The 26,744-nt window shown below is 58.4% G+C and overlaps 9 protein-coding genes across 9 annotated transcripts; 5 read left to right on the plus strand and 4 right to left on the minus strand.

Moving 5' to 3' along the window:
* Positions 1-53: 53 nt before the first annotated feature.
* On the minus strand, positions 54-1,845 carry CH63R_07282 (Cytochrome P450; the record flags this gene model as incomplete). The annotated part of the gene is made up of 5 exons (XM_018302257.1): positions 54-213; positions 294-807; positions 878-1,426; positions 1,505-1,736; positions 1,816-1,845. 5 exons carry the CDS (start codon positions 1,843-1,845, stop codon positions 54-56), a joined length of 1,485 nt encoding a protein of 494 aa, XP_018157035.1.
* A 1,794-nt stretch (positions 1,846-3,639) lies between these two features.
* Positions 3,640-5,013, plus strand: CH63R_07283 (Aromatic prenyltransferase; the record flags this gene model as incomplete). The annotated part of the gene is made up of 2 exons (XM_018302258.1): positions 3,640-4,772; positions 4,869-5,013. 2 exons carry the CDS (start codon positions 3,640-3,642, stop codon positions 5,011-5,013), a joined length of 1,278 nt encoding a protein of 425 aa, XP_018157036.1.
* A 527-nt stretch (positions 5,014-5,540) lies between these two features.
* CH63R_07284 (MGT family Glycosyltransferase) lies at positions 5,541-6,875 on the minus strand (the record flags this gene model as incomplete). The annotated part of the gene is made up of 1 exon (XM_018302259.1): positions 5,541-6,875. The coding sequence occupies one exon, from the start codon at positions 6,873-6,875 to the stop codon at positions 5,541-5,543; it is 1,335 nt and encodes a 444-aa protein (XP_018157037.1).
* Positions 6,876-7,724: 849 nt separating this feature from the next.
* Positions 7,725-8,873, plus strand: CH63R_07285 (Nad dependent epimerase; the record flags this gene model as incomplete). Its single annotated transcript, XM_018302260.1, has 4 exons — positions 7,725-7,801; positions 7,887-8,067; positions 8,183-8,484; positions 8,609-8,873. The coding sequence occupies 4 exons, from the start codon at positions 7,725-7,727 to the stop codon at positions 8,871-8,873; spliced, it is 825 nt and encodes a 274-aa protein (XP_018157038.1).
* Positions 8,874-9,379: 506 nt separating this feature from the next.
* CH63R_07286 (Endoribonuclease L-PSP) lies at positions 9,380-9,926 on the minus strand (the record flags this gene model as incomplete). Its single annotated transcript, XM_018302261.1, has 2 exons — positions 9,380-9,705; positions 9,815-9,926. 2 exons carry the CDS (start codon positions 9,924-9,926, stop codon positions 9,380-9,382), a joined length of 438 nt encoding a protein of 145 aa, XP_018157039.1.
* Positions 9,927-11,202: 1,276 nt separating this feature from the next.
* On the minus strand, positions 11,203-18,318 carry CH63R_07287 (Polyketide synthase; the record flags this gene model as incomplete). The annotated part of the gene is made up of 5 exons (XM_018302262.1): positions 11,203-11,941; positions 12,063-13,486; positions 13,601-13,816; positions 13,929-17,564; positions 17,650-18,318. The coding sequence occupies 5 exons, from the start codon at positions 18,316-18,318 to the stop codon at positions 11,203-11,205; spliced, it is 6,684 nt and encodes a 2,227-aa protein (XP_018157040.1).
* Positions 18,319-20,750: 2,432 nt separating this feature from the next.
* On the plus strand, positions 20,751-20,955 carry CH63R_07288 (uncharacterized protein; the record flags this gene model as incomplete). The annotated part of the gene is made up of 2 exons (XM_018302263.1): positions 20,751-20,806; positions 20,844-20,955. 2 exons carry the CDS (start codon positions 20,751-20,753, stop codon positions 20,953-20,955), a joined length of 168 nt encoding a protein of 55 aa, XP_018157041.1.
* Positions 20,956-21,969: 1,014 nt separating this feature from the next.
* Positions 21,970-24,072, plus strand: CH63R_07289 (Cercosporin toxin biosynthesis protein; the record flags this gene model as incomplete). The annotated part of the gene is made up of 2 exons (XM_018302264.1): positions 21,970-22,155; positions 22,225-24,072. The coding sequence occupies 2 exons, from the start codon at positions 21,970-21,972 to the stop codon at positions 24,070-24,072; spliced, it is 2,034 nt and encodes a 677-aa protein (XP_018157042.1).
* Positions 24,073-24,778: 706 nt separating this feature from the next.
* CH63R_07290 (Endonuclease exonuclease phosphatase family protein) lies at positions 24,779-26,165 on the plus strand (the record flags this gene model as incomplete). Its single annotated transcript, XM_018302265.1, has 2 exons — positions 24,779-24,832; positions 25,200-26,165. 2 exons carry the CDS (start codon positions 24,779-24,781, stop codon positions 26,163-26,165), a joined length of 1,020 nt encoding a protein of 339 aa, XP_018157043.1.
* Positions 26,166-26,744: the final 579 nt, after the last annotated feature.

Consider the following 26,744-nt stretch of genomic DNA (forward strand, 5'->3'; position numbering starts at 1 on the left):
GGAATCCCACAAGTTCCCAACCTTCCATCCCATCGTCGTCACTCGCAAAATCGTCACCGTTTCCTCGCCGAAAGGTAGACCTTCATCTCCGTCTTGTGCCACGTGGTGAACATCTTCTGCCTGCCAAGCCAGCCCGCGCTGTCCGGGTGCAGCTTCATGTCGAAGTTCCACACGACACGGGCGAGGATGGTGCGGATCTCGGCATACGCCAAACTAAGAGCCATAAGGTCAGTCATTGATTTCGTTCGAGGAGCCTGTTTTTGAAAGTAAAAATCATTCTTCCCTCGACTCACTTCTTTCCAATGCAGTTCCTCGGTCCGAACGAGAAGGGCTGGGCGGCGGCCTTCTTGTCCGACTCGAACCTGGGGTCGTCGAGCCACCTCTCCGGGTGGAACCCGTCGTGCTCGCGGAAGTGGGCCGGCGAGCGGTTGATGGACAGGTGGTGGACGCCCACGGAGTACCCGGCCGGGACGAAGCTCCCGCACACCGTCCTGCCGCCGTCGGGGACCACGCGGGGGAAGGTCCCGGGCCCGGGGGGCCCGAGCCGCAGGGCCTCCTCGATGACGGCGTTCAGGTAACTCAGCCCGGCGGTGCTCTGGATGGTGATGCCGTCCTCGTCCTGGAACGCGTCGCGGATCTCGGCCGTGAGCCTCGCCAGCGTGTGCGGGTTCTCGCAGAGGAGGTAGGTCGCGGCGGTCAAGCCCGTCGCCGTCGTCTCGCTGCCCGCGACGATGAGGACCTGGGCCGCGGCGTACATCTCGTCGACCGTCATGGCCTTTTCGTCGCTTCCTTGGAGGATGTATGACACTGGAACAGTTTAGCTTTTTTTTCTTCTCTGGTTTAAATGCAATCAGACAGCAGGCAGAAGAGGGCTCACTGAAATCAGGCCGGTCCGTCTCTTGTTCCAGTCTGCGGTCCACGCGATCGACGCCGAACTTGAACTGCGCGACCCTGGTCTTGATCAGGCGGCGCGGGATGAGAAGCAGCAGCATCTCGGACAGGGGCGAGGGGAAGCGCCGGGCGGCCCGCAGGTAGGTGCCGGCCTGGAAGATGTCGAAGACGGCGTGCAGCCACCAGTGCCAGCTGGCGTCCCGGAGGCAGTAGAAGGGCTCGCCGAAGGCGAGGTCCCCGATGATGTCGAACGTGGTGAAGTTGTACCACGAGTTCATGTCGACGACGGCGCCGTCCGCGTCGGCGGCCCCGGACGCCTCCCCGTGGAGCTTGTGGATGAGCAGCTTGACGTAGCCGGTGATGACGGACTCCTGCGCCTTGAGGGCCTTGTCCGAGAAGGCCGGGTTCTGCAGCCGGCGCATGCGCTTGTGTCCGGCATGGTCGGCGGTGAGGATGTTCTCGACGCCGTTGACGTTCTTGTTCCACCACTGGGCGTCCTTCTCAAAGTTCCCCGTCCCGTCCTTGTTTGGGAAGCCTGTTACCGTCTTGAGTTAGCAACCGAAATGGATGATGAGGAGGGGGGGGGGGGGGGGGGGGGAGGAAGAGGGCTCACCGTAAATGGCCTGCCAAGCCTGGCCGGACGTGTAAGACAGCTCGCCCGGCGCGATGCGGACGACCTCGCCGTACTTCTCATGCCACTCCTTGACCTTCCAATGGCTCACGCCTCGAACGTCGAAGAAGAGGTAATATGCACGAGTGACCCCGGCGAGCTTCGGACCAGGATAGTGGCGCAGAGGATGCAGGAAAACGTTGTACAGGCACTTGGCCGCGACCCCGAGGACTGCCTACGAAAGGCAACATCTTAAAATCAGCCCTTGGTTTCGCCATCATCAACAACCCGTCGCATATTGAAATATACCATACCGCAAGTAGGATGAATCCCAGAACGGCCATGGCGACTTTGGCTAGTCAGGTGGGTTGCAGCAACCCCCCCTTACTGCTTCACGCGGCTGGTCTGAGAAGTTGTTGAACGGGATTGAACGATTTGGAGGGGGAAAGGGGGGGGGGGGGGGACAGTGAAAGTTGGAAATCACGCGTCCGTTCAACTACTTCGAGAGCAATGCAGGGGTAAAGGGGAAAGAAAAACCGATCAGTCAGAATACAGAAATCGGCACAGAGTCATCCCACATGACGGGGGGAGGAGGGGGAGGAGGGGGAAGGGTTCATCTTCACTAATACGACACATGTCGCCGCCGTTGTCGGGGGGGGGGTTCGCGCTCCACGCGCGTTCTCGTTCTCACGAGTCAGACGGCCGAGGTCCCCTATCAAGAAACCAGATCGTCGGGAGTCAGTTGACTTATCTCTCTCGGTCTCCAAAAACAAAAAAAGCTTAACTGTTTATCAGCCAATAGGCCCACCGACAAAAGTCACTTCCGGCGCGCCCAACTGACTGGCTGGCTGGAGACGGAACGGGCCCGGCGTTCGTCGAGCTTCCTCTTCTTGGCAAGCCCGCGCGCCGGGCGTGTGCCAGCTTGGCTTCTGGGGTAATCGTGGAGGGGCGGCCTGACTCGCCGGGCCTCCTAGTTTAATCTAATAAACTTTCAGCGACTACCGGACCCGGTTATCGTGGCGATATCAATAATCGTCCGTCATACATCGGGGCCTCTCTCTATATGTGGGGGATGGAGTTCGGAGCAGTCCCGACTAGGGGTAGAATGACAGAACAGAATTACGACTGTGTTGTTTGCAGGATAGTTCCTATAGATGAACTTGCCGAGCTAAGCTAGCGTACTAACTCGTATATATTATACCAAGATGATAACACGAATGAGCACACTAGGCAAGATAGTAGCGGAGTCTGAGTCAAGGGAGAGGTTTCGAAGTCCATGAGACTATCTCCTCCCGTGGATACGATACCTATCTGACGCTGCTCATACGAGGAAGGACGTGTGGACCAATCAAACAACTAGGGCCCCCCCCTAATGCAACTGGAATAGTTGACAGATTCTGGCTGAGAGTATTCAGCGAGGATTCTCTGTCCGACGCATGTGCCGTTACCGGCAACCACTTTGTTTCGAACCCATCCTCGCCCCCCTTCGGCCCTCACACCGAATTAGGAGCGCCCCAAGTAGTGGTCGCCACTTTATGAGAACCGTCCATTGGGATCTCATGGCCCGATCCCCATACCGGAGACGTGGAGGGCTGTGACTGACTAAGATGTGCCTCTATCGTGGCTTGACTCGCTCGTGGAGGGAGGGGCACACATCGGCCAGTAATCGAATACCTTGGACAAACGGCTTCGCATTCGTATGCCATCTAGGGTCCCCTGAACCTGAACCTGAACTGGGGGGAAGGAGGGGGAAGATATCACGAAACCTGGCAGGACTGATCAAGATATTATCAACCTTGTCATCCCACGAGTTGCCGGCGGGCAGCGAGTCTCCACATCAGATTAAGCCAATGGCTCACCTAGCAAGGAGTGTGACTTGGATCCAGATACAATGGCAAAGACGATGAAAGCCGACGAACAGGTCTCTGGAGGGGTCTTTGGAAGAGGGGGGCTCGGAGGAGCATGTGATATAATGTCGGTTCTCCTTCAGTTTTGTTTCCAGAGGCCCAAGCCAGCTTCTGCCACCTTTACACCTTCTCTCCCCTTTTCAAAATTTTCAACAATACCTTTCGCCCCAAAATCTCGGCATCAAGTCAGCAACTCGCACGTGGAGCAAAAGCCTCGATAGAACCGCCACGATGGGTGAGATGATCATGTCACATGAGCCCTGGGACTTTTTGAACTCGGTCCTACGGTTCCGGGACAATGACTCCCAGTTCTGGTGGGACAAGACGGGGAGGATGTTCTCCAAGCTCCTCAAATACGCCGGGTACAGCGCGTCAGAACAGTACCGCGAACTCAACTTCTACTCCCTCTTCGTCGCCCCCGAACTCGGACCCTCCCCAGACTGCCACGGCAACGTGAGGAGGTGGCGGAGCCCCGGGACGCCGGACTCGACGCCGATCGACTTCAGCTGGGAATGGGGACACGACAACCGCGCCGTGATCCGGTACTCGTTCGAGCCCATCGGCCTCCATGCCGGCACGGACCTCGACCCCCTCAACAGACACGCCACCAACGACTGGATCTTCAAGCTCCAGCAGCAGAAGATGGTGCCCGGGCTCGACCTCGAGTGGTACAACCACTTCACGCAGCAGATCCTGCCGCACGGCACCCGCACCAAGACGGTGGACCGCTTCGTCGAGGAGACGACGCCCAAGGCGGGCACGGTGGTGGCCCTCGACATCGAGAAGAGCGGCCCCGTCATGAAGATCTACATCTACCCCGGGCTCAAGGCGGAGGAGCTCGGCATCACCAACCTCGAGCTGGTGGAGCAGTCCATCCGCAGCCTCCCCGCCGAACAGTTCCAGTCCCTCCAGGCGGAGCCCCTCTTCGACTTTCTGCGGGAGGGGACCAAGAAGTACGACTTCGAGACGGGCATCCTCGCCATCGACTGCCTCGCGCCGCGGGACGCGCGCATCAAGGTCTACATCCGGGCCAAGCACACGACGTTCGACTACATGATGGACTGCATCACCCTCGGCGGCCGGCTCGACATGTCGGGCGAGGCCATCGAGGACCTCAAGGACTTTTGGCGCATCTTCCTCGCCGACGCGCCCGACGTCCTGCCGGAGGAGGCCCCCGGCCGGGCCAGCCCGGGCTTCTACTACACGCTCGGGTGCGGCAGGGCCATCTCGCCCAAGGTGTACATCTCGCCCAACTACTTTAGCAAAAACGACGTCGACGTGCTCGGCCGGCTGCGCACGTTCTTCGCCACCCGTCGTTCGGACTCGATGATGGACAACTACGAGCAGGCCTTGAAAGACATTTTGTAAGTCGTCGTCGTCGTCGTCGTTCTCTCGCTCTTGAAAGCTAGGCAAACAGACATATATGTATAGATATATATACTAACACTCGGATTTCTCAGTGGGAGCAAGACCCTCGAGTCGCGTTGCGGCAGCCACTACTACGTCGGATGTGCGCTTCACAAGGGCCAGCTGAGGGTGGTGACATACCTCAGCCCGCAGTCCTTTGACTGCGAGAAGGACGCGATCCAGGATCGCAAGCCATGACGGGAGAATTATATAAAAATATTTGGTTTTTCGTTCTTCTTTTTCTTTAGATTTTCTTTTTTTTCAAGCATTCTCTTGTGGCAATGGAATGTCGGTCATATAAACACTGGTTACTGTCCCCCCCCCTTATATACCAAAGAAAGACGAAGTAAATAGCGAATGAACTCTATTACAAGCTCAACTCGAACCGTCTCATGAAGCATTTATCATGTGATTTTCTTTGACATGTGTATTCCACGTGGATGCGGTCGACTTTGAGAATTTAGACTTCGGGCTGCTGCAACTCTGAAAGCTCATAAAATGATGTGTGTGCTGGCATTGCCCCCCACGCCCACAGATCGGGGTTTTACATTGCATGTTGGAGTATGTTAGAGTACCATGCATGTCCAGAAACGAAACATTTATTCTATTGAGGAAGAAAGACTTATTAAAGTTCGGCTTCTAAAGTTTATATTCTCGACTTCTGCAAAAATCCCACGTTGTCAATATCCTTAATCCTTCTCCGCTGGCTCCCACACCCCGTCGCTTCAAGCATTGGTCTCTTCCTTCGCAGCAAGCTGCTCTATCGCCGCCTTCTCCAACAAGTCGCAAGCCCTCTTGGCGCCGCCTTGGGCGTTGAGCTCCTTTCCGATCCTGGCCGCGCTGTCTCTGAACGTGGCTTCGTTCAGCACGCGGTGAACCGCGTCGCGGACCTGGCCGACCGACGGGGTGTCGGTCTTGAGGTCGATGCCCGCCCCTACCCACGTCACCCGTGCGGCGGTGTCCTTCTTGTCTTCCGACGTGCCGGCGCAGACGAGCGGGACGCCGTGAGAGAGCGCCTGCGTGACGCTGCCGTAGCCGCCGTTGGTGACGAGGAGGCGGCACCGCGGCAGCAGCATGTCGTACGGGACCCATTCCGCGATGCGCACGTTGTCGCCGACCTCGATCTTGTCCCGGATCTCGCCCGCGAGCTTCGACGGCACGACCAGCAGGTGGCTCTTGTCGTCCTGGAGCGCCTGGATGGCGGGGATGATGAGCGACGTCGGGTTCATGGCGAAGGTGCCCTGCGTGATGCCAATGACCGAGGTCGCGTTGGCCACGTCGTCCCACCACGCCGGCACGCCGAGACTGGCCCCCGCGAGCCGCGTGACCAGCGGGCCGACGTACTGCGCCTGCGGAAGAATGGGCTCGGGGCCCTCCTGGAACTCCAGGGAGGGACACGATGCCTGGATGTGCAGGAACGGGCTGTACGCGTACGCGTCCGTGACTTTGAGCGCCGGCAGCCCCAGCCGCTGTCGTTCCGGGTTGATCGTGGGCAGCACCAGCTGCGGTCGGCTGATGAGCAGACCGAGCGCGGACTGGGCGGCGTGCTCGACGGGCTCCGGGCCGATGTCCGGAAGGTATAAGGGGACGACGCCGAGCGTGGCGTACCGGGGAATCTCGCCCAGCTCGTACAGCGCGGCGACGCCCTGCGGCAGGGCGTCGTTGAGCACCAAGTCGGGCGTGAAGGTCTCGAGCACGCGGCGGATGTCGGCGACCTGCGCCGTGACCCGGCCGCCGAACATGACCTCGGCCGTCTCGACCATGTCCTTGGGCTCCGCGCCCTCGAGGTTGGCGTCGACCTTGATCACCTCCTCCGCGGGGACGAACCTGGCGCCCGACGCGACGACGCGGGCCTCCTGGGGCGCTATCGTCGTCCAGACGACTTCGTGGCCGCGCTCGACCAGCTCCCTGGCCACTGCCTGCATCGGCAGCACGTGGCCAGTCGCCGAGAAGCAGTGCAGGAGGAACTTGAGAGGTTTCCGGCTAAGCTTGGCCACGGCCACGGCCGCGGCCGAGGCCGATCCGTCTGGTGGTGGTGGTGGTGTTGTTGAGAGGTGCATGTCCGTGGTTGACGAGATTTGAGCGGTGAGTTCTGAGTTCTGTTTGCGGACGAACTTTTTTTTAAGACAAACGATCTACAGTTCGATTGGATGAACTCAACAGCCTCGAGCGTTTATTCAGCCGAAAACCACACACACACACACACACACACACACACACACACACACACACACCTTCGCCCTGCATGAGAAACACGACGCTTCTGCTTTTTTGCACTTAGCAGATATTATTGACTTATCGATGTATCTCTCCCCCCCCGAGCCTTGAAGCTTTCTGATTTGCTGGCCGTTTTCTTTTCATGTGTCAGTCAATACTCTCTGTCTCTCGCCCACCTGCTCAACTCAACACTCACTCACTCAAAGTGAACCGCGTGGGGAGGATAAGAGGCAGACCCGAGACCGGCGTCCGGGCTGCATGGATGAGTCTGGTTTGATGCTAAATGGCTATCTTCCAAAGGAGCTCGAGAAGAAGACTATCAGCGGAGCAATGATACGTTGCCAAACCTAATTGCTACCCCGTACATTTGTGAACCCACCACGCATGAGTCGACAAGCATCGCGAGTCATGGGGGGGAGCCCGCAACGGGGAGGGTCGTTGATAACGAAATAACAGGGACCCCGTTGGGGTAATTAGTTGGTTTGGCCGGCAATTGTCATCGTTTGATGGCCTCCATCCATCCCCTCCCTCCCCTCTCCGGTGGGAGACTCGGAGTAAAAGGGTCAACGGCACCGCCCTTCTGAATCGTTTGACAGGTTTACCGCAACCCGATCGAAACTGTAACGCTGCCGGCACAACAGATTCTTCCTATCAAACAAACGAAACAAAAGCAAAAGAAACACACACAAAAAATGTCCCGAGCCGTCGATAAGCTTCCCGCTCCCGCGGAGGCTCGCTCCATGAAAGTCATCGGGCTCGGTCCCAGCCGGTAAGGATTGAAACCACACAGAATCGCAACATTCAGTTTTGAGATCACGCAATTCATCTTGTCCTGTTTCCTTTCTTTCTTCTAGAACCGGAACCCTTGGGCTGTGGCAGGCCTTGAAGACGCTGGGGTACACCCCCTTCCACATCTCGGAGCTGCTGCCGTACGGCTTCCAGCAGATGAGGGCGCTCCAAGAGGCCATCGTCGCCAACGACACCGACAAGCCGTTCGGCCGCGCCGAGTTCGACAAGCTCTTTGCCGGATACGACGTAAGTGTCCTCGGCGCCCATTCTTCGCGCAAAAGAAAAAAAGAAAAGAAAAAAAGAAAGAAAAAAAAGTGCCAGCGAAGCGGCCTTTCAAGTCGTTAACGTCCATGGAATTTAGTGCATCGTCGAGAGTCCGTGTTACCTGTGTCCGAACGTCATCACGGAGTACTTGGACGACCCGGATGTGAGATTCATCCTGACCGAGCGGACTCCGCAGTCCTGGGCAAAGTCCATTGCCGGGTCTCTCGGCGCGTACCACCAGAAGCTGGCGAAGCCGCCTCTGTCGATCGCGAGGCACTTCGACAGCTTCATTGCGGAGCTCACGGCGCTCTTCAGGGCCATGACCCATCGATGGTCCGGCGGACTGGAGCCCAGTGACCCTGGCTTCAACGATGCCCTTGCCAAGAGCTACGTCGAGTAGTAAGTTCTAACCCCCGTCACCCCCCCCCCATCTCAGCCCATGTGCCTTGCGTTTTCTTTTGGTGTCGACTCGCCCCTGGGAAGAGAATAGTCGTCAGCTAACCATTGCGAAAAACCCCCCCAGCATGGAGAGCGTCAAGAGCCTCGTGCCCCCGGAACGCCTGCTGGTTCTGAACCTGGAAAAGGGATTCGGCTGGGAGGAGATCTGCGGGTTCCTGCAGCGGGACGTGCCCGACGAGCCGTACCCGCGCATCAACGCCATGGCCGACTTCCATGTGGCTGCGGAGATGGTCGTGTCCCCGGCCATCAAGAAGACGGTCCGCATCCTCACCTCGACCGCCGTCGCCGTCGCCGGTATCGGCTTCTGGTACTGGCAACGGAGGAGATGAACCTATGGGGAGCTGATGAGCTATGGAGAAGTCTGAACTCTTGTACAAAGTCGGCTGTTTTGGGATGGGAAAGAAGTAACTTTTGGGAGGAAAGGCAGCATATACCCACTGCTGGAAGAAAATATCTGAACTAGTTGAGAACCACACATTCTTGGTTTAATGTGAGGAGTGACGCAAGTAGAAGTCCCTTGATTTGAGGCATAATAGATTCGTGGAATCATACACCCAAAAGATGAGTTGTTTTTTTACTATAAACCAAGATTGCCTTACTTAAGAAGGTCATCAACTGGTGTGAAGTGCGTGCTCGGTAGTGTGTTTGACGATTAACATAATTTCGAGTTGAATGCAGATTGTGCGAAAGGAACAATTCACGGGTAGACAAATGATGTTACAACAAGCGGTCACTGGTCTCTCCAATAACAAGAGAGAATTGCTCCCGAATTCATGATATCCGGGGTTCAGTACATCCTCCAGACTACTTAAACACACATCAGATCCGAGCCACCTCACTTGTTGGATGCCTTTCTGGCCCCTTCGGGATCGTACGCCGACACTTCCACTTCCACACGCATACCGGGCTGCCCGAGCTTCGAAGCCCCGATGCCAGTCAGGATCGGCGCGTGGCCAGGCGCCCACTTCTTGATGTTCTCGACCATCCGCCCCATGCCCTCGGGCGTCCACGCCTCGTCCAGCGCGTACAGGCGGATGCGGAAGACCTGGGACCAACCCTCGCCGCCGGCGTCTCTCAAGGTCAGGTCGACGTTCTCGAAGGCCTGGTCGATTTCCTGCAGGAGGTCGCTGGCAACCTCTCCCGTCTTGGGATCCCAGCCCCCTGGAAGGTGTTTGTTAGTCAATGCACTCGACTGTCTCAGCGTTTCCTCCTGGAAGTTTTCATGGCCCGACACCGTCCGTGGTTGACGACAAAGATGCGTCAGACGTACCCTGGCCAGAGATCTCAATGGTGTCGCCGACACGTACAGCTTGGCTGTAGTGCATGTCTTTGAGGAGGTTGACGCCATATCCTTCGTAGGAAAAGTATTGGAGCCCAGACATGGTGCAGTGTGGTGATGAGCTTGGAAGTTGACTCTTGAAAAGGTCTGGATCAAACCCCTTGTGATTTAGAGAGTAAAATGGGTATTTAGTATTGAGTGACGACTGGCGGGCTGAGCTCACCGGCGTATTCTTTTATGGGCTCTGGATGTTCATTTCATTGCGCCGGTGTCCAGCGACATTTATTCATGCTGATCGGCCATCTGCACGACGCAACCACAACGCTGGCAACGCGGCTCAACTACAACGGCCGGCTGATTAATCGAAACAGTCTCTCACGCTTACATGCGTCGCAATCCTTCACTTCGCCTCACGGTCGCGGTCCATGTACAGGTGCGACTCGCTGGGGCATCAGCTGGTTTTAGCATGCCGTGCAAGGGTAGCTGCATCCAAAGCCAAGCATCCAAGAGAGCCCTCATTTGTAATCTACCAGCTCCTCTCACCTCAGAGATCCCCCGATGTGGAGTCCAGGTCGGGAGCATCATCCTGCCGAGCCCCGTCGAGTGCTGGGCCAGCCATTTGAACGCGTCGGGGAAGCCAAGCGGCGAAGGAATCGATCGCCAAGACATTCGTCATTCCTCTTCTGCCTGCAGTTGCGGGCATATGTGAACCCGTACGAGCGAGCAGGGGTTACATGCAACTTACATTCAGTAGGCAGAAAAAGGGTCGTTTCTTTCTGTTGTGACGTTCTCATATTGCGTTGCGCTGGAATGTTGTGATCAAAGATTAACCTATTGGGGGTTGAGAACGGTTAAAAAAAGAAAAAGAGAGAGCCAGGCACTTCATGTGCCTGGCATAATAATCTTGATAGACAGTCCGCATGCAGGGTGCTACGGCAACTTCCGCCTTGAGCTCATACGGTCTCTGGGCTTGCACAAGGAATTATGGGCTATGTCTGTGGAACATTGTTGCCAGCGGCGTTTGTTGGAGTAACTTCAATCCGTCTAGTTGCCCTGGTCCAAGATCAGCAACCCACGGCCCGCGCACCGGCGTGATAGCTACATGGACCTTGGAGTCATAGGGTAGGAATGCGAAGGAATCCATCATTGGATCAATCTCTTGCTCCAGACTCGTGAAAAAAGCCCTTGTTCGAGTATGGCCTAGACTAGACATGATCATTCCAGTGCAGAGAGCTTCTGGTCGTTGCCTCATGAAGATAATGCAAAAGTAATGAGAGTAAAGTAAAAGAAAAAACCAGGTATATAAAAACAATAACGCTGGTGCAAAACTGTTGTTCTAAGAAGAATTATGATAACAATAGATCTAGAAAAACTACACATCACAGGCCGCCTCTAACAAACTCCACCACCTTCTCGGCGCCCTTGCCGCGCATGATGCTGAAGTGATGCTCGCCCTCAACGGCGTGCGTCGAGATGGCCGCGCCCGGCAACAGCTTCGCCCAGTCTCCCGGGCCGAAGTCCGTCCGGGACTCGGTCAAAAACCTCACGCCCTCGCGCTCTCCCGCCTCCGCGTCCGCCCGCAGCGCCTCCGACAGGCTCGCGTAGCGCACGCCGTCGAAGGCCGTCTGCCCGGCCCAGACGATGGTCACGCGCATCCTCCGGGCCGCCTCGGCGGGTAAGGGTTGCGCGTAGTAGTCGCTTAGCAGCGCCGTGGCGGCGCGGAAGTGCGCCACGAGCCACTCGGGGGGATCGGCCCACTTCTGACCGGACCCGGACACGGCCCCGCCCGGGCCGCCCCCGCCGCCCCCGCCGCCATCCGTCCGGGCGACGGTGTCGCGGCGCATCTCGCTGCGGAAGATGCCCGTGCGGAGGCAGTGGTCGTAGAAGCTCTCGGGGAGAATCTCGAGGCCCCTGACGGGCGCCGGCGAGTCGATGATGGTCAGGGAAATGACGTCCTCGCCGGCGGCGATGAGCTTCTGGGCGGCGGCGTAGGCGAGGATGCCCCCGGCGGACCAGCCACCTAGGCGGTAAGGGCCGTGGGGCTGGCGGCTGCGGATACCGTCCAGGTAGGATTGTAGGACGTCCTGGAGAGAGTATTCGTACATGCGTTCCGGATTCCTTTTTTTGGGTGGAGATGGTCAGCACAAGGCAAGGAGAGAGAGAGAGAGAGAGAGAGAGAGAGAGAGAGAAGATTGGTATCGCTGCTTTTGCCCGGGGCGGTGAAGGATGTTTTACTTACTTTGCAAAGGGAGAATTGAAAGCAATGAGGGCCAAATCTGGTGAGATGCTGGGCAGGCACAGATATGATGTGGCCGTCCCGCACCCGTCGGGGAAGAAGAAGAGGTTTTCCTTGGATCGCCCTCGCGCTCCTTGTACATACATGGACCAGGCGGGCGGCGCCTTGCCGGGCGAAATGGCCGTTGGTGGCGGAGACTGCTGCAGCGTCTTCTTCTCGTGGTGGCCGACGCCATCGCCAATCTCGAGCCCCGAGTGGTAGTGACTGTCCTCCATATTGCCGTACGTGTGTGTCCTGCTGCCCGAGGAGATTGTCGTCGCGCTGTCCGTGTCGTCAGAGCAAGCCGTCGACGAAGCCGTGACGGAGGCCGTGGACGTGAAGGCGATTGGCTCGGCGGCATCCTCCACGAGCGGCGCGCCGGCGCCCCCGAACAGGCACGTTCGGATGTCACCAATGGTCAGGCACTCCTCGAAGAGGGAGCGGCCCGGCAGGTCGATGTCAAGCTCGTCGTGAAGCCTGCCCGTGATGACGAGCGAGAGGAGCGAGTCGACGCCGATATCGCCGAGGGCGACGCCGTCGGCAAGCTCGTCCTCCTTCATGCCGCTCTCCTCGGCCACGATCTTGAGGGCTCTAGGCCACGCGTCCTGTGTGGTGGCGGGGTCTTTGACCGGGACGGGGGCTGGGGTTCTGGACTCGGAGGCGCTCCGCCGGGGGAAGCCCGTGTCCCAGCGCGACTGGGACTGAGACCGTTCGTGGGCGGCGGCGATGCCTCTGGAGGAAGAAGAAGAGGAAGACTTCTTGCTCGCCGAGTTGATGATGAACTCCATGACCCTCTTGGACACGCGCTGGAGCGCGCAGCCGCGCAGGACGCCGGCCAAGGCGCCCCCCTCCTCCTCGTCGTCGAAGACGAAGACGTCGCCGCGCCACAGGTCGTTCTCGGCCGGGATCATCCTGACGTAGAGACGGTAGGTGGCGTCGACGTCGAGCCGGGGCGCGAACAGGGTCATGGACTCCCAGCCGTGGTTGACGTAGACCTCCCTCTCGATGTCGATGGACTCGTTGGCGTTCATGGCGAAGCCGGCGAGCTGGGAGACGGCGTCGAGGAAGCCCGGGTTGGCGAACCACTTGCCCGACTCGGGCATGCCCTGGAAGGAGGCGACGCCCAGGGCCTCGAGCGTGCCGTTGTTGATGGTGAAGGAGGACAGGCCGCGGTAGCGCGGGTCGAAGTCGGCGATCTTGCCGACCATCTTGTACAGCATGGACCGGCTGAGGCGGAAGATGTTGTCGTCGACGCCGAAGCACGACTGCATGTCCTTCATGCAGGCCGCGGCGTGATCGGCGGCCTCCCGGGAGCGGGCGCGGACGGCATCGACGTCGACGAAGCGGATGACGCAGTTGGCATGTTGTTCCACAATCTTGCCGTTGCTCTTTACAGGATAGTTAGTTAGTTTGGAGTGTCTTTTTCTTGTAATGGAACAACATGTGTGTATGTCACAGGTGCCTTGGCTGTACATATATGAAAAGGGCAAGAAACCACTTACATCAACACTGGAGAACGAGCAGGAGAGACTCGTCTTGGCCTCGTTGAACTTGGCTGTAGTGCGCAGGACCTGCTTGGCGTTGACGTCGTTGGCCACGAGGGCGCTTTGGATGCGCATCTCGGCGACCTCCGGAACGACGGCCTCACCCCCGGGGCCGGTGTTGGTGTCTCTCAGCACGTACTTGCCGATCATCTGAGCGACATCTGCGTACATGGACTACAACAATGGGTTATATCTGTTAGCTTCGCTGTCCACACTCTTCATGGAATGATGATGACGATGACGATGATGATAATGATCATCATCATCACCATCGGGGTTATCTTACCGGAGTGACGAGGGATACACCATACACCTTGTGTCCCCGGGCCATGGCGCGTACATCGTCATCGTCTTGCAGATCGATGTCGACGACGGCCTCGCCGCCTGCGCTGGCCTGCAGGGTGTTCTTGACGACCTTGTAGATGGACGAGAAGGCCAAGGGCACCTCCCGCGGCGCCACACAGGCCGGGTCGCCCTTGCGTAGAGACCAGTCGTTGGTGTACTGCATCCAGTATTCCTTGAGGGTCCAGCCGTAGACGGGGATCGGGAGGACGCGGTGGCACTCGGGGAAGTCCTGGTGGTACTTGTTCCAGTCGACGGAGACGCCGGCCAGGTACAGCCGCGAGAGGGCCTCTGCGAGGAGCTGCCAGGGGTCCATGGTCTTGTTGACCGAGGCGCAGGTCTGCATCGTCGTCCTGTTCCCGATGATGTCCCGCACCATCGGGGCAACGAGGGGAGCCGGCCCGATCTCGATGGCGAAGGTGCGATTGCCCACGACGCCTTCGACGGCGGCGGCAGATACGGCCTGCACGAGGTTGACGGGCTGCCGGCAGTGCTTGACGAAGTAGTCGTCTCCAAAGTCCGCCGACTCCCGGAGGACCTTGCCGAGGACGGGGGAGAGGACGGGGATCCTGGGCCGCCGCATGACGACGCTCCGTGTCGCTTTGCGGAAGTACGCGAGCACCGGCTCAACCTGGGCGGTGTGAAAGGCATGCGCCGTCTCAAGGACGCGGCAGCGGATGCCCTTGGCCTCGAGAGCGGACTGCGCCTCTTGGATATCAGAGATGGCGCCGCCGAGGACAGTGTTGGCCGGGCCGTTCCGACATGCGACCTCGAGAACCTCGCCGACGCCGACGCCGACGTCGAGGTGTTGCACGATGCTCGCCTCCCCGGCTTTGACGGCGAGCATGGCGTGCGTGCCTTCGGGGAGCTGCTCCTCCATGATCTGGGAGCGTCTGCCAACGAGATAGAGCACGTCGGACTGCGAGAGGACCCCGGCAGCGTAGAGCGCCGCGTATTCGCCGAGACTGTGGCCCACGACCGCCGTGGGGGTGATGCCGAACGACTCCCACAGCTTACACAAGGCCATCTGGAACGAGACGTGCGCCAGCTGCAGACACGTCAAGGACGCGCGGTCGAAGGCGTCCCGGGTCGAGGCCGCCGTGTCGAACAGGGCCGCGATGGACGGGTAGCCCATGCGGACGCAGAGGTGGTCGCAGCGCCGCAGGTCGGTCCGGAAGGAGGCGGAGCGCGCGTACAGCGCCTCGCCCATGCCGGCGTACTGCGACCCCTGGCCCGTGAAGGTGAAGACGACGCCGGGCGCCCTGGACGGCGCGGGGAGGATCTTGTCGCCGCCGTTGAGCGTCTCGAGCTGCTTCCGGAGGGACGAGGCCAGCTTGGACGGGCTGCCGGCCACGACGGCGACCCTGTAGCGGTGGTGGGTGCGGCGGGCCGTGGTCGTGTAGGAGAGCTGGGCGAGGAGGTTCTGGTTGGTGGCGTCTTGCTGCTGCTGCTGCTGCTGCTGCTGCTGCTGTGACGACACCTCTGCCTCGGCCTCGTCCTCGAGCCAGTGGGCGAGGTTGGCGACGTTCAAGACGAGGGACTCGGGCGTCTTGGCCGAGATGGTGACGACGTGACGGCGCCTCGGGTCGATCCCCGTCCCACCACCACCGGTAACACAGGTGGGCAGCGGTGGCGCGTCTTCCATGACGATGGACGTGTTGCCGCCGGCCGCGGAAAAGTTGTTCAGCAGCACCCGGCGGCTTCCCCCGTGCGGCGGCCTCGGCCAGGCGGTGGGGACCATGGCGATACGGGCGTTGCGCTGGGCCAGGTTGGGCAGGCGGCGGTTGAACTCGGTCTTGACGCCGATGTGCGGCGGGATGATGGAGTGCTTCATCATCATCAGCACCTTGGCGATGCTCGTGACGCCCGAGGCGGCCTCGCTGTGGCCCACGTTGGCCTTGGCCGCCCCGAGGTAGAGCGGGCTCGAGGCCGGTCTCAGGCACGAGCCGCGGGCCGTCAGCGGCGAGAGGGTGTTGACGATGGACGAGGTCTCGCCGGCGTCGCCGGCCTGGGTGCCGGTGCCGTGCATCTCGACGTAGCTGATGTCGTTGGGCCGGACGACGGCGTCGGCCAGCAGGCCCCGGAAGAGCTCCCTCTGCGCCGCCGTGTTGGGCCTCGTGATGGACTCGGCCTCGGCGTTGTGGTTCGTGGCCACGCTGAGGAGGCACGCCTCGATGGGATCGTTGTCCCGGCGGGCGTCGCCGAGCCGCTTCAGCACCAGCGTGACGGCCGCCTCGCCGCGGCAGTACCCGTCGGCGGCGTCGTCAAAGGTCTTGCAGTTCCCCGTGCGGGAGAGGAAGTGGCCCCGGTCGAGGCCGGCGGTGATGTCCGGGTTGGTCGTCATGTTGGTGCCGCCGACGACGGCGGTATCGACCTCGCCCCTCCAGAGGGCGTTGCACGCCAGGTGCAGCGCGGCGAGGCTGGAGCTGCAGGCCGTGTCGACGGTGAAGCTGGGGCCGGTGAACTTGAAGAAGTAGTTGACGCGCCCCGCGATGAAGGCGCGCGCGCCCCCCGGGATGAAGTAGGCGTCGATGTCCTGGGCCGAGTTCGTCTCGAGCCAGTCCATGCTGCAGGACCCGTACCACACGCCGACGCGGTGCCGCATCGTCGACGGGGTCCGGTCCGGCACGATGCCGGCCTTCTCGAGGGCCTCGGCCGCCGTCATGAGCGCCAGCCGCTGCGCCGGGTCGATGCGGGACGCCTCGCGCGGCGAGATGTTGAAGAAGGTCGTGTCGAACTGGCCGGCCTGGTGAAGCCAGCAGCCGTACCCCGTGCCCGAGACGTTCTTGATCGACGTGTCGCCCACGTGCGTCGACGCGTCCCACCGCGAGGGCGGGACCATCTCGTGCGTGTCGATGCCGTTGTACAGGATGTCCCAGAACTGGTCCATCGTGTCCGCGTTGCCGGGGAATCGTCCCGACGCCGACAGGATGGCGAGAGGCTGTTTGGCATTGGACCCCTCGCCGGCGGCTGCTTCCGGGACGTTCCGACTGCTGTTAGGGATGGACGCCGATACCGATGGCGATGGCGATGCTGGGCAGTCTTCCAGAGTCTGGCCGGTCATTGCTTGTGTTACGCGGTAGGCGTCAGAGGGAAGCAGGAGACGCATCTGGGCCACGAGGCTCTCCCTGTTCTGCACACCAAAGAACCGCAGGGAGACTCTGGCGGGGTGTTGCGTCCCGGCCGGCGCGACGACCGCCTTTGCGTGCTCGGCGATGCGGGCTGGCAGTTTATCCAGAGCCACTGCTCGTATCAGGCACTCGCGTACGGCCTGTCCAAGTGCGTCGTGCAGGTTCTGGCTGCTCACAGCCTTGTACAGCCCTTGCTCTTCTTGTTGTTGTTGCTGACCCTCAGCGCTGATGGAGATGATGGGGATGCCATCGACATCAGGCCGACGCCCGCTCTTGGGGACGCCCTCGAGGATCTGCTCGATATCCTCCTCATGGAACAGGACGGCCGAGTGATACGGGGCTGTGATGCGCAGCGAAGCCGACGACGGGGCCATCTCCTTACAGGCGGCGGAGGTGAAGAAATCGGAGAGCACTTCGGGTGGCCCGGAGACCGTTGCTTGCGTGGGTCCCTAAGAGAAAAAGAGTAAGCCGTCAAAAGATGCTCCTATGAACTACTCCCTACTCGCATCCATATTTCGCAATGTTGTGACTTACAAGAACGGCTGATATATAAGGCGTTTTGATGGCGGAAAGACCATTGTCCGAGGCGTACCGGAGGAGCGTGTCGTTCAAGGTCGACAAGGAGCATCCCGCCACTACGCGAGACCACGACTCGAAGGCGGCGGCGTCGGTCTCTGTAGGAGGAGCAGACTCATCATCCCCGTGGTGGTGGGAAATCCTGTCCGCAACATCCCATGCCAGAGCCCCTACGCGAACCGCCACCGTCACTGCATGGAGAGCCGGCGACAGCAGACTGGGCGCGCTGTGGGCGAAGCCGACGGCCGCGGCAGCAATGGCCCCGGTACAGACACCGGCCAGGCACGTCCTTTCCGGCGACGGATACGCCTCGCACCGGCTGCTATGTTGACGGATGAACAGGCCGAGTTGCGTGATGCAGGTCAGCGCCTGGACGAGGCAGGGGTTGAGGGCCCTCTCGGAGTACGGCGCGAGGAGGTCTGCTATCGAAGAGAAGCGCGGACACCGCGCCTGGTGGTCGGGGGGCAGACGGGCCGTCTCGGACTTGAGGACCGCGCAGCTCCTCTCGAGGAAGTTGACGACGAGGGGGTCGTCTCGTGACTGCAGCAGACCCAGCAGGTCGTCTGTGAGGTCGTGCGTCTGGTCGCCAAACACGTAGGCGAGCATTTCGGGTTGTTGCGTCGGCATGGCCTTCTTGTGGCTGAGGAAGGGGGGGGGGGGGGGGGGGGGGTTTCCAATACTATTATCGCTGTTTGGCAGGATCAGATAATCAGACAGTTAGATAGTCTTGACTTGCGGCCTTGATTATGGATGATGATAGGGGGGGGGAAGGGGAGAATGGAATGGGGGGGATGGAACGGGGGGGTTATGCTTTGAAGGGAGAACCGAATGTTGATAATGATGGCGATGTAAATGCAATACGCGTAGAGACGCGTAACACTATATAAGAAAACCTTGGAGGCTTCGACGATGAGCCTACTTGTTCGGAACGCACGAAACCTCTCGAATTAAGTTGGATACGTGACGAGTATCTGGTATTTATAACAGCAACCAGCGAGTTACTCTACTAGAGCCATCATCTGATCGAATTCATCAAAAAAGACTCGGCTCGCAAAGCCCACCCGACCTCTGGATCTCTTGGATCTCTCTCGATCTTTGTCATCGGGATGCCTCATTTGAACCGACAGACTGTTTCCTGTTTGGCACCTCCCCTCCTGAAACGGGCGATGCATTGAGACGATGGACGCCAAGGGGGCCTTGTCTGGTACATTGTTTCCTTTACAGCGTTATCATGGCACATTTGCTCGGGTTCTGAAATGGTTCCTGGAACTTGTGGAAACCCTATTATCGAAGAGGCCTCGGGTCGGTGCACACATAGCCCCCCTCCGTTCCGAGAACTGAACTCGTGGTTGACGTGGCGGCTGTGATGTTAGGATGGCCAGTCTGAATGAGGCAACGTAGGTGCGCCGACGGATGTTATTGTGATGCACGGATAAAGGTAATGAAGGATGTTGGATATTTGAAATTTGGTGGGTTGATCCAACCAGCGTGGATGTGCTTTTCTCTACACACAACGCGTACCTTTTCGAAACGAATGCCACTTGCTTGTGAAATGCTTGGTGACTATCGTCGATCTCCCGAGTTCCTTGCCTGATTAGCCACTGCAAACGCGCGTTTCCTATCGAGATTTGCCTGTCGGTTGCTTGTTCTGCTGGCCCAGCCAACGAAAACAAAACAGCTACGCCGGAAAGTCAATCGGGGATCTCCAACAATGACGTCCGGTGTCGAGGGCGTCTGTAATAACCGTGCCGATGGATCCCTGGAACGATCAGATATCCCTTTTCAGTTTGGGGCACACAAGACAGGCAGCACTCTAATACATCGGCAGAAACTGAAAAGTCGGGGAGGCTCAAGAAACTCTCTTTTCCTTTCCTGGAACCATCCTAGGTGCACGGATAAGGAAATGTATTCCACAATTGTCAATGCCGTTCCGTTCGTTTGCTCCTCGGTAGTGAGGCCCAGCTCCCCGTGTCCGTGGGCGTCCGTTATGGTTTGGTGTGTGCGTGTAGTGTAGTTGGAAGTTTTGCCTCTTTTTTATTTTATATTCTTAAACTCCAACAACATCACCCTTCAACTGTGTATCTAAGATAGATGAAGTACTTGCTGCGCGCAAGTTGTGGTTCAACTGGGTGATTGCGGAATGTGAGCTCGACTGGCACTTTTGGCATGGATCCAGCCACCCAAAAGCAGGGGGGGGGTTTTCCAACGACAACAACAGTTTAACCGTAGGTAGTTGTGTGGGGGTTTTTTGGTTTTCTTTTTTGATTAGTAGTTTTTGCAGATAGCACATCGAATCCGCACAATCATCACAGAGATGCTACCCCTACGATACTTGTCAACGGAGGTAAAGCAGGGCGGAAACCCGTTGTCACCTCTATCAGCAGAGTTTGAAACCTCACCCTATACATCAAACCGTTGGCATCCAATCGCACGGTGGACAGCTCCAAAACTATCCCCTTCCGATACCGTTTCATCCAATCCTGCCTGCACCATGACCGACCGAAGCCAGTCAAGTAGTTGCCTTACGCATCTCGAGACGGTAACTAGTGACAGCGGCAAGGCAATTTTAGGAGTGTGGCTCTGTCGGGTGCCTGTATCGTCCGTCGGGTGTAGGAACCAGCCGTCGTCGGGGTTGGCGTCCTGAACTGGAGAAGGTCAAGATTCCCTTACTGTTGTTACCTTTTCGTGATTTCATCCCTACCATCGGACATTTGACCCGTCTGTATCCGAGCCCACTCGCACACTCCTCGCGGCCCGTCCGCGAAGGCGTCAACTCCGGTTCACATGGAGAGTGAAAGAATTCGGCAGACACTGAACAACACAACAGGAGAAGCAGAGAAATGTAGGGATATTGTTAAGCCGACGTCGAACCACCTCTGGGTCTCGTAATCGCATGCCACTCTCCATTCGGCATCCCCTCCGACCGAACCCCCCTTCGTATCTATACGGGTTTTGCTGTCAATCCCGCCCCCAGCATCAGCTCCTTGACTCGTCAACTCAACCAACAGCGCCGAGGCTGCCGAGGAGGTGACTCGGGCCATCAAGGACCCTTAGTTCCGATGCCGTCTTCGGTGTTAAAGACCGACGTGTCTGACGTCCAGCCAACGAACACGATGTTTTCCCGAGGCAAAAGAAGGCTTTCGGTAAACTAGATATCGTCTGACCCAACCCGCGGGGTCATATCTTTTTGCCAACGCCAAGGATGTCGAGACTGAAGAATTCGAACGTGTAGTCACCATCAACATCCGGGGGCCAATTTTGTAATTATTGCCCGTGAAGCCTGCAAATATCTCAAAATGGGAGGACGTCTTATTGTCACGGGGCCCTATCATCGGCCAGATGAAGAGTGTTTCTGACAACGCGCGTGTGCTTGACTTTTTTTTATAAAAAAAACAAAAAAAGCCATCAAGACCTTTTTTTTGTTCGTTGTGTATATATGGCTGTCGATTTCGGGGACAAAAAGATCACTATCAGTTCCGTTGCCCCTGGCGGCATCAGGACTTGATTTGGGCAAAAAAGAAAAGACTAAACCAAATCTACGGATATCCTCACTTGGCGTGTGTCACTGGGTGCCACTGCTATGCCACAATCTTCATTCCAGTATCGCAAAGCCCCGTTGGGGTTGTTTACGCGGCAATATCACGTCCTGCGTCGTCCGCCGCGGTGCTCGGCGAACGGGTGTAAGTCACGGCCCGCCTGACAAAGCCGTGAGGCATGGTTGATGAGTTTCCCCTTCCGTCCATAGTCGTCTGCGAGGAGCTGATGGACATTGAGTTTAGCTTTCTCCGGATTTCCCCACCCAGCCGAAGGGGAGTGTGAGGCTCAATGTCCGTAAAGTCTTTCTACATTTAAGTTCCTCTGAACCTGGGTTCATACGCACTCCGCCCCCCACCCCCCAACCAAATGACATAAGTCGATGCGGGCAGTTGGTGACCCGAGCTTCAGGTCGTCCCTCAAAAGCTGTATACCTTCATATTCTACCCAATCGTCTGCGGGCTTCCGGAACAGAAGAGACCAGGCCTACGATTACAGGTATATCGCTTCCCTTCCTAATCGTTCCACAGGTACACACAGGCGGTGCTACCACCGTCCATGACCAGCAAACCTTGCCAGATTCATTAGGTAGACCATCTAGATTTGCCAATTTGATGTGTCTGCGTTGCCATTGATACCTTTTCGTAACGCTCGCGTATCACAAACCCTTTTTATCCTTTCCTACTTCGTCTTCCTTTTTTTCCTCGTTTAACGAACCACGACATCGACGTCTTCTACACAACCATGGATTCCCTTCCCTCCCACAGGTCTCAGCTCGTACGTCAACCTGCTGCTGGGTCAGCGAATACCAGCCCTGACGACGCCTACGAAGTGGTCCAGCACCCGCAGAGCAAGCTTCTCGAGTTGACGACGAGGATGCTCCATCTGTCTGCTCTCCCGGACGATTCCCTTGATCGCCCAGACACTGGCGTAAGACTTTCCTTGGCGGGATGTTGTGGCTTATTTGCTCCGCATACTGACGTTGGCCTCACTGCGTAGTCTCAAGAGCCAAGCTGCGTACGATGGCTTCTAAGCCGTGGCGTCCTAGAGCACATTCCAGGAGACGGCTCCGTCGCGTGTTCCGCGTTGGCTACAAGCGCCGGGATACCCGAAGAACAGCTGTCTGACGTCGTTGGCGCGGCTATCCTCTGCGGATTCCTGAGGGAGCCGGTGGCGGGCCACGTCGCGCACACCCGCTCGTCGGCCTCGCTCGTCTTCTGCAAGAGCTTCCTGCGCTGGCTGCGCGGGACGTCGAGCGTGCCGATGCCCATCCTGCTCGAAGTTCTGAGCGCCACCCTCGCGGGCGAGGCGGGCGACGGAGACAAGCCGGCGACCAGCGATACGGCCCTGGGCGCCACGGGCTCGTTTCCGAACGGCGTCAGACACGACGGGAGTCTTGCGGCCGCCTCATCCGACGATCCGGCCAACGTTGCCACCACACTTCCAAACAAGAGCCAGAAACCTCCTGCCGAGCACCTCGATGGGGTTTCTTCGCAAGTCCAGCCACCACTCGCGCCAGCGTCCGACGAGAGACCCGTCCTCATCATCGGCGCCGGCATAAGTGGTCTTTGTCTGGCCCAGGCGCTGAGGAAGGTCGGAATCCCGTTCAAAGTCTTCGAGAGGGACTCGGCCATCGACTCGCGTCCCCAGGGGTACCGGCTGAAGCTCCGGCAGGACGCCGAGGTGGCGCTCGCCGAGAGCCTTCCGCAGGACGTCTACCAGCATTTCCTCGCCTCCTGCGCGATTCTCGCCGTTGGCGAGACCGACTTTAACCCGTTCACCGGCGAGGTGACCAAGAGCCGCGCCGGCGGGGGCCTGAGCGGGAAACTGGGCCTGAACCCCAGCCACACCGTTGACCGGACCGTCTTCCGGTCCATACTCATGACGGGCATCGAAGACCGCGTCTTCTTTTCGAGACAGCTCGCCTCCTACACGGCGAACGAGGACCAAGGCGGCGGCGGCGGCGGCGGCGTTGGCGTCGTCGTCACGTTCACGGACGGCGAGAGGGCGGAAGGGCGATTCCTCGTCGGCGCCGACGGCCTCCACTCCGTCGTGCGGCCCGGGCTCCTGCCGGGACACAGGATCAAGGACACCGGCGCGGCCTGCGTGTACGGCAAGACGCCCCTGACGCCCGAGCTCGCCGCCAGGTTCCCGGAGAAGGGGCTGCGGTGGATGACGGTTGTGGCCGACCAGGCGCCGATGCTCCAGTCGTTCCACATCGGCGACGCGCCGGCGACGCTGCTCACGGAGCCGACGCGCTTCAGCGAGGAGAGCCGGGCGAGGTACCGGCTGCCGCAGGACTACGTCTACTGGGTGCTCATCGCTCCGCAGACGCGATTCGGCGCAGGCGGCGGGCTAACATCATCACCACCACCCAAGGCCGGGAACAACACAGGCCCGAACCAGCAGCAGCAGCAGACGGCGGCGGCGGCGGCGGCGGAGGCGGCGGCACGTCTTAGTCTGGCCGTCACGGAGGAGTGGCACCCTTCCCTGCGGTCCGTGTTCGAGCTGCAGGACACGCGGCAGGCCACCTTCGTGCCGATCATCTCCTCGGTGCCGGACATCCCCGCCTGGGAGCCGTCCGCCGTGGTGACGCTGCTCGGCGACGCCATCCACCCGATGAGCCCCTGCGGCGGGGTCGGGGCGCAGACGGCCATCTGCGACGCGGCCGCGCTCGCCAAGGTCCTCGACGAGGCTCGCGGGTCGCCGTCGGCGGGGGATGTCGGTAGCTTCGAGGAGGGCATGAGGAGGCGGGCCCGCGGTAGCATCGCGCAGAGCGAGATTGGCTCCAAGACCATGTTTGGGCTCGGGTCTCTGGAGGAATGTAAGCCCTGGGCCAGCAACTGACTGCGGGTTACAGGTGTATGTGTGTATGTGTGTAAGAGTGTTAGTCGATATGGCCTATTGAGTTTGTGTGATCCTTGTCGTGGGCATTTTCTTTGACTGTGAGGCCATTGACGATTCCAAATGGAGACGCCCGCTTTTGCGACGAAGAATAATCACGCCTCGCATACATACAAATCCCCCCATCTTTACTGCCTCGGTCATTGTGATTAGTGAGCCCACTGACGAAAGCTTGTTGCTAGTTAGGTAGCAAAGCTCGGCAATTGTTGCGATGGAACTATCTGCTTCAACACAGTTACGTACAACACCCGAGCGATGGACCGGCAGATGTATCGGCATCCAAGGAGTGTCACTTGTCATCCATACTCTCTCTCTCTCTTTGCAGGGGTGTTTAAGGTTAGGAATTACGGAACTCCGAGCCTTACAATAAACGGACAGGGTCTGCGTGTGAGCCCGTGCAACGTCGTCACACCTAGACTGCGGGTGCAGAGTGTTTTCCGATCAGGCCTCGGGGAGCTTCCGTTGATTGACATTACCCTAGTGAGTCGCTAGAGAATATCCGTGTAATATGGATTCAGAGGGGGGGGGGGAGGCTACCATACGATATGCCAAAGTGAACGAGTCCCTTATCGACCGCGCGTCTGAAAAGTTTACGTCTCAAGGTACAATACCTCTACAGTCGAAAGCGTTTGCCGCAGACCTTGGTAGTATGAACCTTGACGGCGAAGTCATTCCCAGTAGACTAGGCTGGTCAGAGTACTCTGTATTTATTAACAAGCTACACTCACTAATAGTGATAGTAGGCCATTTTCTGTTTGTTTTGTGTGTGTTCACTATGTATTACCCGTGTATGATCTTGCTTCCGTTTCGTAGAATCATCCTCCTTTAATAATCATGGCCTACAGAAACTTACAGTTCCCCTCCGAGAACAAAACTTTGCGTCTCAACTCTCCCCACCACCTTACCACAAACTTTCACAACACAACATCGTCATTACACCCTCTTTGCGGTTCCTTGACCTAATTAAGTCAACCTCATCCCTGGAAAACTCAGTATCAACGGGGCGGAGCGCCACAACGCAGGATCCGTACGAGATACCCCTCTCGCCAAAAGCGCAATCATGGCAAGAGTACGATGAACGCGCCGAGACATGGGCCCCGGTCCCAAGCGCCGACGAGGCGAGTCTTCCAAAAGACACAAAAGAATCAGTCGGCGTCGGCCATAGCCTAGTTCTCGCCACATGGAACGTGAACTATATCGGCCCGCAGCCAGGCGCCCGCCTCGGCGCAATCTTCTCGCACATCGTCAACCACGCGCCGTCGCCCGACATTATCTTCTTTCAGGAAGTATCGAGGCCCATGATTGGGTCCTTTCTATGCCGAGACGAGGTCCGCAGGGGATGGTATTCCAGCGAGAGGGACTCCGTCAACTGGATATCCGCGTTCGCGACCGTCATCCTCCTCTCCAAGGCTCGCTTCGGACCAGCAGGCACGTCGCCCTTCGCCGTTCTCGGCCGGCTTTCAAGAATCATGTATCCGTCGACGATGAGAAGAGATGCTCTGTGCGGCGATATATTCGTTCCGACGAAGAGAGCAGCCAACAGTAGTTCACAGCCCCATTACATCCAGGCCATGCTGGTCAACGTACACCTGGAGTCCATGAATCTGCCAGAATGCGCGTCGTATCGGGCGGGCCAGTTGTCGGTTGCCGCCTCAATGCTTCACAAGACCGGACATGGCCTGGTCGCGGGTGACTTCAACCCCGTTGATCCGCGGGACGAAACCATGATCGAGGACAACGGGCTTCAGGACGCGTGGAAAAAGTTACGAAGTGGAGAGGCTGGCTGCACATGGGGAGTCGACGGGAGGGCGAGATATCCGGCCACTCGAATGGACAAGGTCGCGACGCTGGGCTTGATGCCTCTGCACATCGAAGTCATGCCCCCCCAGATGCTTCCGGTTCTAGGACTGAGCGCCCAGATTGCGACATCGAACCACTTCGACTTCGGGGAAAACAAAACCCAGGGAACAACGGCTTGGAGCGATCACTCAGGACTGAAGTTCACTTTCGAGCTGGATGGAGATGAGTCGGATTAAGCGGATGGATTCACCACACTCTTAGACACACACTCTTAGACATCGTTACGTACCATGAACGCAGTAAACAGAACTACTGTCTTGGGGGGAATGATCACGGAAGATAGCGAACCCTGTCACAGGTCCAACAGGGTGATCACATGGGCAGATCCTGTAGGCTGGAAGAGATCTTGTGAATGTTAGTCTGTGTATGTTAAGGACGTTTTCTCTTACATTTCAGGAGTTCAGCGGAACGAGTCTGATGGTAGAGACCAGAGGTTCTCCCCTCGGACACCAGCACGAATAGCGGTACGATTTGCACTCATTTCTCCTGCGCCCCTTGAAACCCTTCCAAGACTTGGTCTGCAGCTCATGAGCCCTTACTCAGCTACAACGTCCGATACATACCTCGAATATCAGAGGGTAGATTCGCAAAGGCGGCATGGAGATTCACAAATGAAGAAGCGGGTATGCTGCTTTTGCTACCGTTTTGGTCTGGTCGATAGCAATCTTCACGCCGCCTTACGATGTACAATCCCAGGATATTTGCAACTACCCATGCCCATGTATCATACATCCTCATGAACCCCCGTTGACAAC

Source organism: Colletotrichum higginsianum, chromosome 5 (genome assembly GCF_001672515.1).
Source record: "Colletotrichum higginsianum IMI 349063 chromosome 5, whole genome shotgun sequence".
NCBI classification, from domain to species: Eukaryota; Fungi; Ascomycota; class Sordariomycetes; order Glomerellales; family Glomerellaceae; genus Colletotrichum; species Colletotrichum higginsianum.